General features: G+C 40.4%; 1 protein-coding gene across 3 annotated transcripts in view; it reads right to left on the minus strand.

Annotated features, from left to right (window-relative positions):
- PRKN (parkin RBR E3 ubiquitin protein ligase) overlaps positions 1-13,259 on the minus strand; it is an 862,188-nt gene that overhangs the window by 410,043 nt on the left and 438,886 nt on the right. For all 3 annotated transcript variants that reach the window (XM_066616280.1, XM_066616288.1, XM_066616297.1), the window contains one exon: positions 10,140-10,223. In XM_066616280.1, the coding sequence (XP_066472377.1) occupies positions 10,140-10,223 (84 nt within the window). The remainder of the gene's footprint in view (positions 1-10,139; positions 10,224-13,259) is intronic.

A 13,259-nucleotide genomic window follows, 5' to 3' on the forward strand; every position in this document is an offset into this window, starting at 1 on the left:
CATATGCACTAAGGCTTGAGTTGTCTGGGAAGTATGGTGGGGTTTGGCAGCCCTATTCATGATTTAATAATGATAAAAATCTGCCCTGCTGAACAACAAAATTAACAGATATACTATTTCCCTGTGCACCATAACTGGAAGTCTACATATTACTTGGGACCTTCATAAAGTGGAGGAGTGGCGCACTCCTTTCCCCTTCTGCCACGCAGACAATGCAGCAGCCAGGGCTCCACACAAATGTCCAAATGCATAGATACCCCATTCACAAAATTTATCATCTTTAAAAATTAAAAATGGAAGGGTGGGAAGTCACACTAACCAACACCTCACCATGATGAGCTGTCTGCATGGTTGATATGAGTTCATAAACTATGCTGTAAGGGAACAAATAACTGCCTTACTGCAGAAGCTCTACTAGGTGCTGGTCTGCTTTTCAACTAAAAGTTCACAAAGCGGTTTACAGAGAAAAATCAAACAACTAATGGCTCCCTGTCCCAAAAGAGCTCGCATTCTAAAAAGATGCAAAAAGAACACCAGCAGACAGCCACTAGAAAAGACACTGCTGGGGTGAGGTGGGCCAGTTACTCTCCCACTGCTAAAAAGAGGAGCACTCACTTGAAAAAGTGCCTCTTGCCCAATTAGCAGGGGTATTTCAAATATTTCAAATAATTACACACATCTGTGTGAAGAATGAGGAAAAGGTGTATTGCTCTTCCAACACATAAAGACACCAGGTAATGTACAATTTGGGACATGTCCAATTCATGTCCAATACTTCTGTGCTTCAATACCTATTTTCTTCTGGACTGAATTCAGTAAAACATATAAGTGTTACCACATCTTTCTTTCCATCAGCATTTTTATGGTGGCTTGCTAGGAGACTCTTAGATAAGCCCAACAGCTAATTCAGAGCATATTACACATCAAACAACTTCCATGTACTTGGTTAAGTGTTTATAACATAGTCCACATGAGCCTACAGATCTAGACCAGAAGTGTCAAACATAAGGCCTGGGAGCTGGATGCAGCCTGTGGAAGCTTTTTATCCGGCCCTTAGGCTCTCAGTTGCTGAGCGCTGCTGAGGTGTTACTGCTGAAAGGGCAGCCCACACAAAAATTGGGCTCTCCCATATCTTGAAATATGATAAAGAATTGAGTGTTTTTTCTTCTGTCATTTGCAGCTAATGAATTCCTAAGTGAGAAAAAGTGCTTATTTTTGGTTCTGACCTATTTAATGACATTACTTCCTGCCTAACAACATCATTTCCAGCCCTCAGCTGACATCATGAATGCAATTCAGCCCTCGGTATGAAACAAGTTTGACACCCCTGATCCAGACTGTAACACTTTCTAACTTATCTGAACCCCATGTCTAATATTTTATCACTGATACTAGATAAATCTCTTAGTTTTATATATTCTCTAGTGCATCGTAGCAGACTGATGAGTCCCCTATGGTTGATTACTTCGGAACAATTCTCAGCAAGGTCATGATTTTTTTTTTCCTCACTTCCTTGAAAGCTTGATTCTGTAAGAGACTCTTGATGATCCTTTCATGCCGATCGCAACCTGGCTAAGGAAAAGAGATTGCTTAATTGCCTGGCTCTTAAAAAAATGAGATACTGAGCATTCATTCATTTCACAATCAGAAAGATTCTGCTCTCTTACATTAAAGTGGCTTAAAAAAATAAATTTTCCATTATAAGTTTGCAGTTTTTGGATGAGAAAAGTGATATATTCTGCTCAATAAAAATAGATGGAGCAAATAGTGAATCTTAACACACACACACACATACACCCCAAATAGCTGCAGAGAGATCATGAAATTATAGATGGCTAATGCTGGTCTACAAGAAGAAAAATCTGCAATTCAGAGTAGAGTAGTGTCTTTGTTAAGACCAGCCAAAAAGTAGCAAGCTATCAAACAAGCAGCATTTGAATCTATGGTATTTTTCACCAAGCTAGCTAGACAGTAAGCAAAAGGTGGGGTAAGAGGGTGGGAATAGTAAGGACATGCTGGGGGTTTCATAGCTGTCTGCAGTTTGTTTAGTTGAAGTTTCGGAGGTTTTAATACAGACTTGCTGATTTTGCTGCTGAGTTTGAAATGGTTTCAATACAAAAGGGCTGCTTTGAGAAAGGAAGCAAAAAATGGTTGAATCCAACACTTTTGGGAATATACAGTCTGTGACTTAACATTTCCCTTGCACAGGCAATGATTATCTCATAATCCAGTTAACTGGGTAAAGACAGACCTTTTCAAGTGGTGGCTCTTATATTCAGCAAGAGGACAACAGCTTCCAATCCAGCAGACATCCCTCCAGGGGCTGCTGCTGGTGTCACTCTTGGGTTTCCTTTTGATCATGACTCTCTTTGGGACAAGGAACCATTTTCTCATTCCTTTTGTTATGTAATCTGCTTTCATAATTTTTTGTTGAAAATCCATATATAAATATACTTAAATATAATTACATATGCTTACTATTTAATGTTAACTATACTTAATATTTAATATTTATTAAGTATACGAAAATACTTAATAATAGTGGAATAACGTTGGTGCAAGAATTCTAGCACACTGGGTTTTGCTCATATGCAAGCCGATGACATGAACCGAGCTACACAGTGCTCAAGCTTTCATAAAAGGACAAGTCCGTTCTGTATCCTGAAAGATGCCATGATATCTATTTGTTCAGGGGAAAAAATAGTTTCCAGGTCTTTACTGCATTTCATTCTGACTCCAACAAGCCACCTTGGAACTTAAAGACTAGAAAAGAATGCCCAAGTCTTAGAGATCAGGCCTTCATCACGTAAAAGCTGTGGCTGCACAAATAATCAACTAGGCCAGAGGTTCTCAAACTGGAATGTTGCGATGCCCCAGCCTGAGTCCCTCTGCCTTTACACCTTTAAGGGGCAGGGAGGGGGCAATGGAATGATGCAATCCCCAGGATCAGGCCACTGTCAGGGAGGGGGACCAGGGGCTGTCTTTTATTTACATAATGACTCCGTAGGCTCCTCAGGGCTCCCCAAGCCTCAGAAAATGTAAAAATAAATGTAAAAATCACAACCTACTTCTAGTGTGTGATCCTTTCTACCTGCATAGCTAATGCTACAGCTCAGCAGTGGTCTGAGTTGTATAGCAGACAGTGATTGTATAGCCTTTTCTACCAAATGTTTTGACAGAATTCCAGTTGTTCACTCGTGTACTTTTTATTCCATTGTATTCTCAGGAATGAAGGCTTCTAAGATGGTGATGTGATTTTGAATTGCTGCTGCTGCTAAATACCCCAATCTTCCTGTCATACATGTACATATTCCTATTTTTAGCAGTCTTAATTTTATCCTCTCATATCATCTTTTGACAATTTTATTTCATCTTTGGTCTGTTAAGACTCATTATCGTGGGTGCTTACACCTTTCCAAAATCATTTCTAAAAGATTTCTCAGCACCGCTGCCTTACAATCTTGACCAAAGAATACATTTATGTGCCATTCTTTACTGGCACATACATTTATGTCCCTTTACTTCTGCCCACATAACTTTTCTACTGTGTTTTGATTCAATTTCTCATAATCTTCAGTGTATTTGAACATAATGTTCATCCAATTCCTCTTTAAGGGCACTTACCTGGGAGTAAGCCACACTGAGCACAGTGGGATGTACTTCTAAGCATGCTTAGGATTGCACCGAACATTACTTTTAACACTGTACATGAATACGCAACTCCTAATGCACTGGTTCCAAAACTGTGAGCTGTGGCTCCTCAGGGAGCTGCGGAAACCAGCCAGGGAAGCCACCAAATTCTCTCAATAAAACTGCTGCCCTAAACAGTGCATAAGACTGTGGCCCTAATGGGGAGTGGCAGCCAATGACCCAGTAGGTCAAGGAAGCCACCAGTTGAAAAAATCTGTCCTAATGTATCCTCCTCCTACTTCTAACATGATAAAGCCCCCCGTTTTACCATGTAATATTCCAAAGACTCTTTCTACCATCAGATTAGGGGGATAAACTTAATGTAATGCTTTACTGAAGCATCCTGAAGAAATCAGTTCTCATTGTTTGTATTTACTGTTCTTATTTTTCTGATTAAAAAAACATGTTCATTGAAAACACATCAGATTTCTTCATCTTCATTATCCCTCCTAACTGGTCACAAAACAAAATGGCCACAAGATAGCCAAGACCAAACATGTGAGGCTTCTGTGAGAGTATCCCCAACTGGAGGGAAATCACATGCGTCCATTGAGGTTGCATGCACCACTCGGATCTAACAGCCAGAGTTCTTAAAATATGGTTTGAGCCTATTTAACCATGGATTTTTCATCCACAGATCTGGCTCAACGTGGATCCCCTGGACTCGTGTTGAGCCAGACTTGGTTCAACCTTAACTCTCTAAAGGGGACTGGAGCTCTGCTCTGGTTCCCTGTGGAGGGATTTCTGAAGCCTGCAGAGGCTGTGCATGTTCACCCATGGTCTCTGCAGGCTTCAGAATGCCTCCTACAGGCCAAAAACCGGATGTGACATTTTTATGCCTTTAAAACGGGACTGCAGAGGCCACAGGTGGACGTATGCAGACTTCAGAAAGCCTTCAGGAGGGGACAGACGCATAGCACTGTGGTTTTTGGTATCCGCAGGGGTGTGTGTCTGAAAATGGATTAGTTGTCAGGAAGTCTGAGCAAGGAGCAGAATGCAGTCTTCACCTGATTCTCCTTCTCTGCTGAATATCTGATAGGTGGAATTTCATCATTTCAAAAGAGTTACACATCTCCATCTGCTCCATGTGTACTCTGTTGGATTGGAGCCAACAATTATAAATGATCCAATAAACAGAATAGGGTAACAGGAATGTTTTTGGGGCAACCATAGGTACATCAGAACTTGTAACCCTGCTTAGTTCAACTCCTTGCTTCTATAGCCAGAGGGCCCAATCCTATCCAACTTTCTAGCACCAGTGCAGCCGCAATGCAGCCCCTAGGTAAGGGAACAAATGTTCCCACACCTTGAGGAGGTCTCTGTGAGTGCCTCTCCACCACAGGATGCAGTGCATGCCCCATTAGCACAGTTGCACCGGCACTGCAAAATTTGATAGGATTGGCTCTCCAAACCAAATGATTCTGAACGCAAGCTGTGCCTTTTGATACAGCTGCTTAGGGCTCAGTCCTATCTAAATTTCCAGTGCTGATGTAGCCATAGCAATGGAGTGCGTGCTGCATCCTGCAGTGGAGGGACAGCCACAGAGGTCTCCTCAAGATAAGGGAATGTTTATTCCTTTATCCTGGGGCTGCATTGCAGCTACAACAGCGTTGGAAAGTTGGGTAGGATTGGGCCCTTAAATACTGAAAAAGACAAGTTGCAAAAGCTACTGGAAAGAGGGGAATTCTGCCTTCTTCCTTGAAATCCTTAATCTTGACTAGGACAAGGCTAAGATAAAGATTTACACTGACTGCAAGGCACTGCATAAAGGTTATCTTTGTTATAAATAATTGATATATTAGACAAGAGATATGAGTGAAGCTGCAATTCTACACACACTTTCCTGGGAGTAAGCCACATTGACAATAAAGGGACTTATGTCTGAATAGACAAACACAGGATTGTCTTCTGAGTGGATCAAATGGGCTCTGCATGCACAGCACTGCAGGAAGCATTAGCCCTAAAGAATTTTTTTTTAAGTGCCTCTGAATAACAGGCTTTATTTACAAATTACATTCATAGCTTCATTACAAATATGGCCTCATAGAATGGGTCTGAATCAGCAATATTAATTTAATTGGCAAGTAGAGATGTACAACATCTCCCCCAAGAATGCACAATCATCTTATTGCTACTTTTGTTCAGTGCTTCCCTCAAAATTCCTCAAGTGGCAGCCTGAGCAGAAATAGCCAAGTTATGTTTGAAAAGTTCCTTTATGTGAAACTTGGAAGAAATTTTGGGGTGTGTGGCCCTGTCTCCATACATCTCCCTGGGCTAATCAAAACTCCCTGCACATGCCCGATCTTGTCTGATCTCGGAAGCTAAGCAGGGTCAGGCCTGGTTAGTACTTGGATGGGAGACCGCCTGGGAATACTGGGTGCTGTAGGCTTATACCATAGTCTTTCGAGACTGAAGGTTGCCAACCACTGTTCCTCATCCCTCAAAATTCTTGCAAATTTTGCTTGAGCAGAAAATTTAAAATCCATGCTGAAGTTTTGCTGCACTAACATCTCTAATGGTTAGGCCTATACAATTTTACAAGAAGTTTAGAACTAAAACTAATCACCCTATCCACATTAAGATTGCATTCTGGATATTTACAATGCCATCATCAACATTTGATTGAAGTGCTCAGGACAAAGATTAAACAAACATACCATCATAATATTCAGTCAAAATCCCACAAGATAAAGGTAGCTATTGCAGAGGCGATTTGCAGAGGCAATTGGATTTTGAGTATCAGGACAAAGTTCATTTCCAGGGCTGGGAAATATCCTGGTTGTATCTATTTATAATCATAGATTAAACTTAGAATCACATCATATAATAAAGGATTATCTTGGAGAAGGTATTTCTCCTAGAAAAGACTAAAATGCCAAGGGAAAAGGCACTGGCAAGCTAACTGGTTTCATTCCACCATAGTAATCAGTCTTCTGGAACAGGGTAAAGAGACAAAGTATTCTGAAGTGTTTTATTTCCAGAGAGAGCAAACACAACTCTTAATTCTTTTTAAAGTACTTATAAATCCCATCAATGATCATGGTCTGTTTTCAAGAGCATTTGCTATGAAGTTTTACTCAAATTGATTTTGTCTGCTTTAATTACATAGGGTGCCATGCCACATTTTAAAGGCAAACACTTTGGGGATAATGAGAGAGGAAGCTGTAAATGTATACAAGGTTAGGGGATGATGTATGCTGATGAATACATCACAACACTGGGAGCAAAGACCCATTAGACTGCTTGTGGGGATCTCGTAAAAGTAAAACAGAAAAGGCAGCCTAGAGGTAAAAATGAAGCCATCATCCCTGACATGTACATGGACATTACTTTGAACTCTGTGAAAGCTCTTATGTGGTGATATTGTCCATTAGTAGTGCCTTGGCAAATATATTACAGATCTGGTTACAGAATGTGAATTATTTAACACTCTGGAAAACTTTGTGAAATTGCTGGGATAAATGTTAAGAAAAGTAGCACAATGCTGAAATGATCTTGCCAAATTTGTTAACACATGGAGGCCCTTTTGGATAATTTTTAGGGAAGGGGCTCAAATTATTGTACTACACCGTGATATAGCTGGTGTTGACTCTCCTGCACTGTATTTTTCCCTTCAGTTTCTTCCCCTACACTGCTTTTTTTCTCATCCTCGCTCTATCAATCTAAAGTAAACTGAAATGAGATCAAGAGCAGGACATAGTGCTCCCTGTCTTCACTTTGGTGTCTTCTCCATTCTTTCCAGATATTTTTTTCCCCAATGCAATGTTCATATCTCGTTATGCTTAGGGTTTGTACGTATTTCCAAATTCTCACAACACACACACACACACACAATATTTTACACCCAGTTTCAACCAATTGTTCAATAGTGATCCAAACTGATACCTAATAATGAAGTTCTTGTACGGAGAGAATTTGGAAAAACAAACCCTAAACATATTTTATTATGAATATAATATGAAGAAAATTTCTGTGACAAGGATTGAGAAAGCAATGCAGTGAGGACATAGCTTTCCAGACCTGCTCTCATTTAATTTCAATTCAGGAGAACCCCATGAAGCAGGATGACCAGACATCCTCTTTTTCCAGGACATGCTCTCTTTTTTAGCCTCAATTATATGTAATGTAGTTTTAAATTTAATAGTAAGTAATATAGTATTTAAATTAACCACATGAAATCAATATATGAGTTTTTTTAAAAATAACTTTAAATAATAATAATAACTTTATTTTTACCCCACCTTTCTCCCCGAAGGGACTCAAGGCGGCTTACAACAGATTAAAAAACATAATTTAAAACAAATAAAAATATATTTACGCATGTCATAAAAACAGCAGTCAGATAAAAAAATAGGTAAAAAGAGCATAGAGCAGCAGCAAATCATAAAAGAATCAGGCCTGTAAAAAATATTAAAAGATGTTAAAAAGATGTTAAAAAGGCCGAGAACTCAGAAGGCTTATTTAAACAGAAGGGTCTTCAGGCCTCGCCAAAAGGTCTCAAGAGAGGGAGCCAATCTTAAGTCAAGGGGAAGGGAGTTCCATAACGTTGGTGCCACTACTGAGAAGGCCCTATTTCTTGCCGCCGCCTCATGTACCTCCCTAGACAGCGGCACTTGTAAAAAGGCCTTTTTTAAAAGGTTTTTTTAGCTTTTATGTTGTCATGAACTACATTTTTCTTGGATGTCCTACATTTTGGGGTGCCATATCCTCTTTTGCGGTTATGACATCTGGTCACCCTGCCATGAAGGTAGGAGAATGAGGAAATGCTTCCTGCCTGAAGATGAGGAAATGGAAGGGACTTTGAAAAACAGGAACAGGAGCAGCGCCTAGCAGCAGAGTGATCAAATATGTGATGAAAAGTGAGAAGAGACAAGCACAGCTCAAGGTTGCCTTCCCCCATCCCCTAAATTTGAGCTAAAAATGTTCCTTGGAAAAATGTTGGCTTATTTTTCAAGATTCCTTCAAACTTTACTTGTCCCAGTATAAATGTTAATAGTATAATTTTAAAAAAATTGTGCATGTACAATAGCATCCATTATTTATTTTGGCACTTAGTGGTAGCAAAAATAATGGCCAACACAGAGGCCAATTCAACAGTTAGACACTCATCGGCTCATGGAATCAATGCACTTAATGATGCCAAATGCTGTTTGATTGTGGCCATTACCCACACAAAATTTTTGTATGTAAAAATGACATACAATCCAGGAGAATGAACACCGATTACTCAAAGACAGCATTGCTGTCAGCACAGACATTCCACTTTTACTACCACTATTAGGAATAGGAATGTGTGAAGCCTCCTTGCCATGGTCAGAATGGCCAGAAATCCAAATATGAATTTCCCCCTAAAATCCTTATATTTAAAAAAAGGCAGGAAGGGCAGTCTTGTTTGAATTTTGCTCCCAATGGGTTAATGGAAAGAGATTATGTAGCCCTAAAGAGTTTATGAGGACTGGTTCCTAGCCATTCTGTGTGGGATGTTGGAGGAAGAAATGTTATATCACAGAGGTCTATTACTGTTGGATTGCATTGCTGAATTACTTGAGAGATATGCTGCTATCAATATTATCCTAGTAAATAAACCCAATTTTATCAGAGAAGCTGCACTGACTTTGTTTTGTTCCTTATTAATTTATGGCAGACAGCGAAGTGCCAGGTTACTGGGCGGAAGCCAGAATCACAACGCAAGTGTACACATGTCAACTTAGAAGTCCTTTGGTCTTCAATGGGGTTTACTCCCATCAGCCTCAGGGGTTGAGAATCTAGAGGGGAAGAGTCCCAACTCCTTTAAGGCCTCACAGAGAGCAGAGCCCTGATAAGCTAGGGACTGGTGGCAGCAACAGAACAACCAGGCAAGTCAGCACCTCAGAGTCCCAGGTCAGGAACTACATGAGCACCACACTTCTGATAAGTGCCGGTAGTCTTACTGATACTCTTTTAGCTTTCCTTAAAATTCCTCAGATGTTTTGCTCAAGTCAACTCCTGAGCATTAATCTCAAATATTGCTTTAGGTAATAATCAGTGGCAAAATCAGGGAAAGGATACTAACGACAAGCAGTAGCAGTAGCATTTGTGCAGGAAAGAACTAACTTTCAATCATACCATTGTGCTGAAAGGACTCTCTGCAGCATTCAGCTGTTCAAAAAGGCAGTAATCTTATTTTGCCAGAGGTCATTTTTATGCCATAGTGGTAATGCAAGCATTCTGAAGCAGCACTGAAATGCACTAAGAACACTCACATATATGTGAAAATTTAGATTCTCACTTCAGAAGATTTCACTTCAGTGTCATTTCTAAAATGATGATGTTATATTTTTCTGAGTTCATGACCTTCATCAATCAGTACTCTGTTAAAATACACAGTCTAAGGCAATTGAGTCCTTATGATTAATTTCTGTCAGAAACTTGCATCGTTACTTTCTAGTCATATTTTGACAATCTCTTACCGCAACTTCGCCATTACAGTTTTGGGACTGGCAAACCCCAGTTATTCTGTCTGGAACCAGAACGTCTTTCCAGCAAGATGGACCCTTTTAAAAAGAAAAAGAAAAAGAAATTTTAAAAAGGCACTGAAAAGAATATATTTCACAAGTTGTCCTCCTTAGTAATTCTCCTATGGAAGCAGCAATAAGGAGAAATGACTCTGATAGAAAGGAGGAGTCATAAAAGCAATAAAGGAAACCCTATATGAACACAAAGACAATGAACACAGAACAATGTCTGGATCAGGACTTGCTGGTTCTTGAGGTGGTGTGTCAAATATTGTCCTTCACCTCACCTGGTGATATGTCAGCTTCTGCTCCTCCCAATCCAGTGATTTTTAACCTTTTTTGTCTCATAACACACCATCAGTCTTTTGACAATTGACAAGGTGCACCATGCTGCTTGTGGGAGGCTCACATCCCCCAATGGCCCTACTAATAAATGACACTCCCCCAAACTCCCGCAGCACACCTGCAAACCATTTGCTGGTTGAAAATGGCTGTCCCAATCCCTGGACTGGAAAGGGAAGAGGCAGACAGAGCAGAAGAGGAAGTGTGAAGAGGAGAGTAGTGGGTGAAACATACTAGCCCATCACTTTCCTCCTCTCTGCCCTTCCTTCTTTTGCTCCACCCACCTCCATTCCTTTTCCAATCCAGAGAGCTGGAGGAGAAGGAGCCACAGTGGAGAGATGCATGGGTGGATGCAGGTAGGTGCCCTCTGCTAATTAGTTGTCTGAGGTGATTACCTCAGTTAGCCTCATAGATGGGCCAGCCCTGCACAGAAAACATAATAAAGTACTCCATGGTAAGCGTGGGAACTACTTATACCCTTTAATTTAAACCCTTTAACTACTTTGATTGGCAAAGAGCTTTATTATAGAGTAACTGTAATACAAAGAGTATTATAGAGCATTATAGAGTAACTACAGGTGTGTGCCACTTAACATTGGGGATATTTCTCCTATCCCTGTCGTTATGTGATTATGTCATTAAGTGAACATTCAGTCCAACCTATTGCCTTTGTTGTGTAAACAGACGCTGGCTGCACAGACTGCTAGAGATAGATTGCCTCTTTTTTGTGTTACGAGCCTCTCTGTTGTGTAAGCACACACTCTGCTGCAGATTATGATTGCCTCATTAAGAGCATCTTTATTATGCTTTGAACACCATCATATATGTGGCCTGTTGTTAAGCAAATGGTTGTTAAGCGGTGCACACCTGTATTCAGAAGAAGGCAGTTTTGAATGTGTGCTCTTAGATCACATTTAGCGTATGACTATGGCAATGCTATTTCCTTCTGATTGTATTTCATAATTTAATTCATTACATATTAGATTGCTCACAAAGTATTGATCTGAAAAAAACCCTACCGGACCAAAGAATAACACCACCAACAAAATTGCTTCACCGTCTCACAATGTTTTATAATTTCTATGATACAAAAACAAATCAGCAATTCAGAGTTTACAGGAATGATTAAATGTTAGTTTTTTTGAATCATTATTACATCCATCATTACCCAGAACAAACTATTACCATGGTGACAGACTTTTTCACTGTACCACTTCAGACAGGATGAACAGATCATATTATTTAACACACCCCAATAGTTAAAAAAAAATTACGTGTATTAGGATGCAATCCAAACTGCACCTTGGGCCAACGCAAGTCTCTTGCACTGGCCTGGGAGGGTCGCAAATGTGCCTCCTTAGGAGGAAGCTGCATCGGCGCATCCAGATGCGCCGACACATGGAGGTTGACTCCAGCCTCTGTGGCGGCTTCCGTGCCAAGCCGATGCAAGCAGCAAAGGTAGGTGGGGGGTTGGCGGGAGGGAGGGCAGGCTGTGGGCGGCCCCAGGGGTGGGCAGGCAGGGAATGGGAGGCAGAGCAGGGATCTGGCAGTCATGCTGGATCCGAACCCCTGTTCCTGAGGAGAACGGAATGGCTTCAAGCCGCTCCGCTCTCCTCAGACTTATGCCACCTCAGGAGGTGGCACACGTCCGAGGAGACCCATGGGGGCCAGCAGCCCTTACCTGGATGTAAGGGGAAAAGTTTTCCCTTGCCTCTGGCTAAGCCGCTTCTGGTCACAATCCTGTGCTGGACACAGCGCAAGTCTCTTGGCTTGTCTGTTTCAGCTCAGGGTAGAACTGCGCCCTTAAACAAGTAGCGTGCATTACAGAGGAAAAGGTAGAATTGCCCTCTCCCTTCTCCTAGTTTATCATAAGAAAGGATCTTGTTTATTTCAAGTAACAGCTATCAGTCCTGTCAAAGTTAACACAAAAATGATGCCACTGTATCAAATATAGTGCTATACTAAAAACTTTTAAAAAAACGAGATGAGCATCTCAAGTGCAATTATTTTTGTTCTTCTCTGAGCTTTAGAAAAATCTGTCAACCTGTAATCAGCCAATCAGCTGCACTATTGAAATCCACTGCACTTTACAAGGCTTACTATTAGCAGCTTTTTTTTAATCAAACTATTGCTTTTAAAAAAAAGTACCTTCCTGATTATAAGTTTAAAAAGGCTACTAGTGTTGTCATGCATTTCCATTTCCCCGGCTATTGGAATATGTTACAGTTCATAATGAAAATGTCACCTTTCATTTTCCTTTTAAAAAACTGGTAGAATTAAAAATTGCCAAATATGAACGAAGAGTTTGTATATAGCATAGGAGCTAACAGTCAGAGCTGTGAATCAAAACTTCCCCAGTTTAAATCACAATTCTGCCATGAACTGAGCAGGGGGCCTTAGGAAAGCCACTCTCAGTTTCAGCTTCCCAGTTGCAGTATGGGTATAAATAAGAATATAAATAATTTTAATATAATATATAACATAATAATATAGAGTTGTGAGGAATCAAAGAGATACATGTGAAATTGTTTGAATGTTCAGAAGTGCTTTACAAATGCTTACTTTTAAGAGAATACTATTAAAAAGGCAAAAAAAATTACAAAATGGAATAGATTAACCACAGAACTCAGAGATTACAGGAGTATGTAAGAACAGAGGGCAATTCATTTCTAATGGCCCAATCCTATACAGTGCATGCCGGTTGTTGATGTTGGGGTAGCACCGGTGCAACCC

The sequence above is a fragment of the Tiliqua scincoides genome, chromosome 1 (assembly GCF_035046505.1).
Source record: "Tiliqua scincoides isolate rTilSci1 chromosome 1, rTilSci1.hap2, whole genome shotgun sequence".
Taxonomy (NCBI): domain Eukaryota; kingdom Metazoa; phylum Chordata; class Lepidosauria; order Squamata; family Scincidae; genus Tiliqua; species Tiliqua scincoides.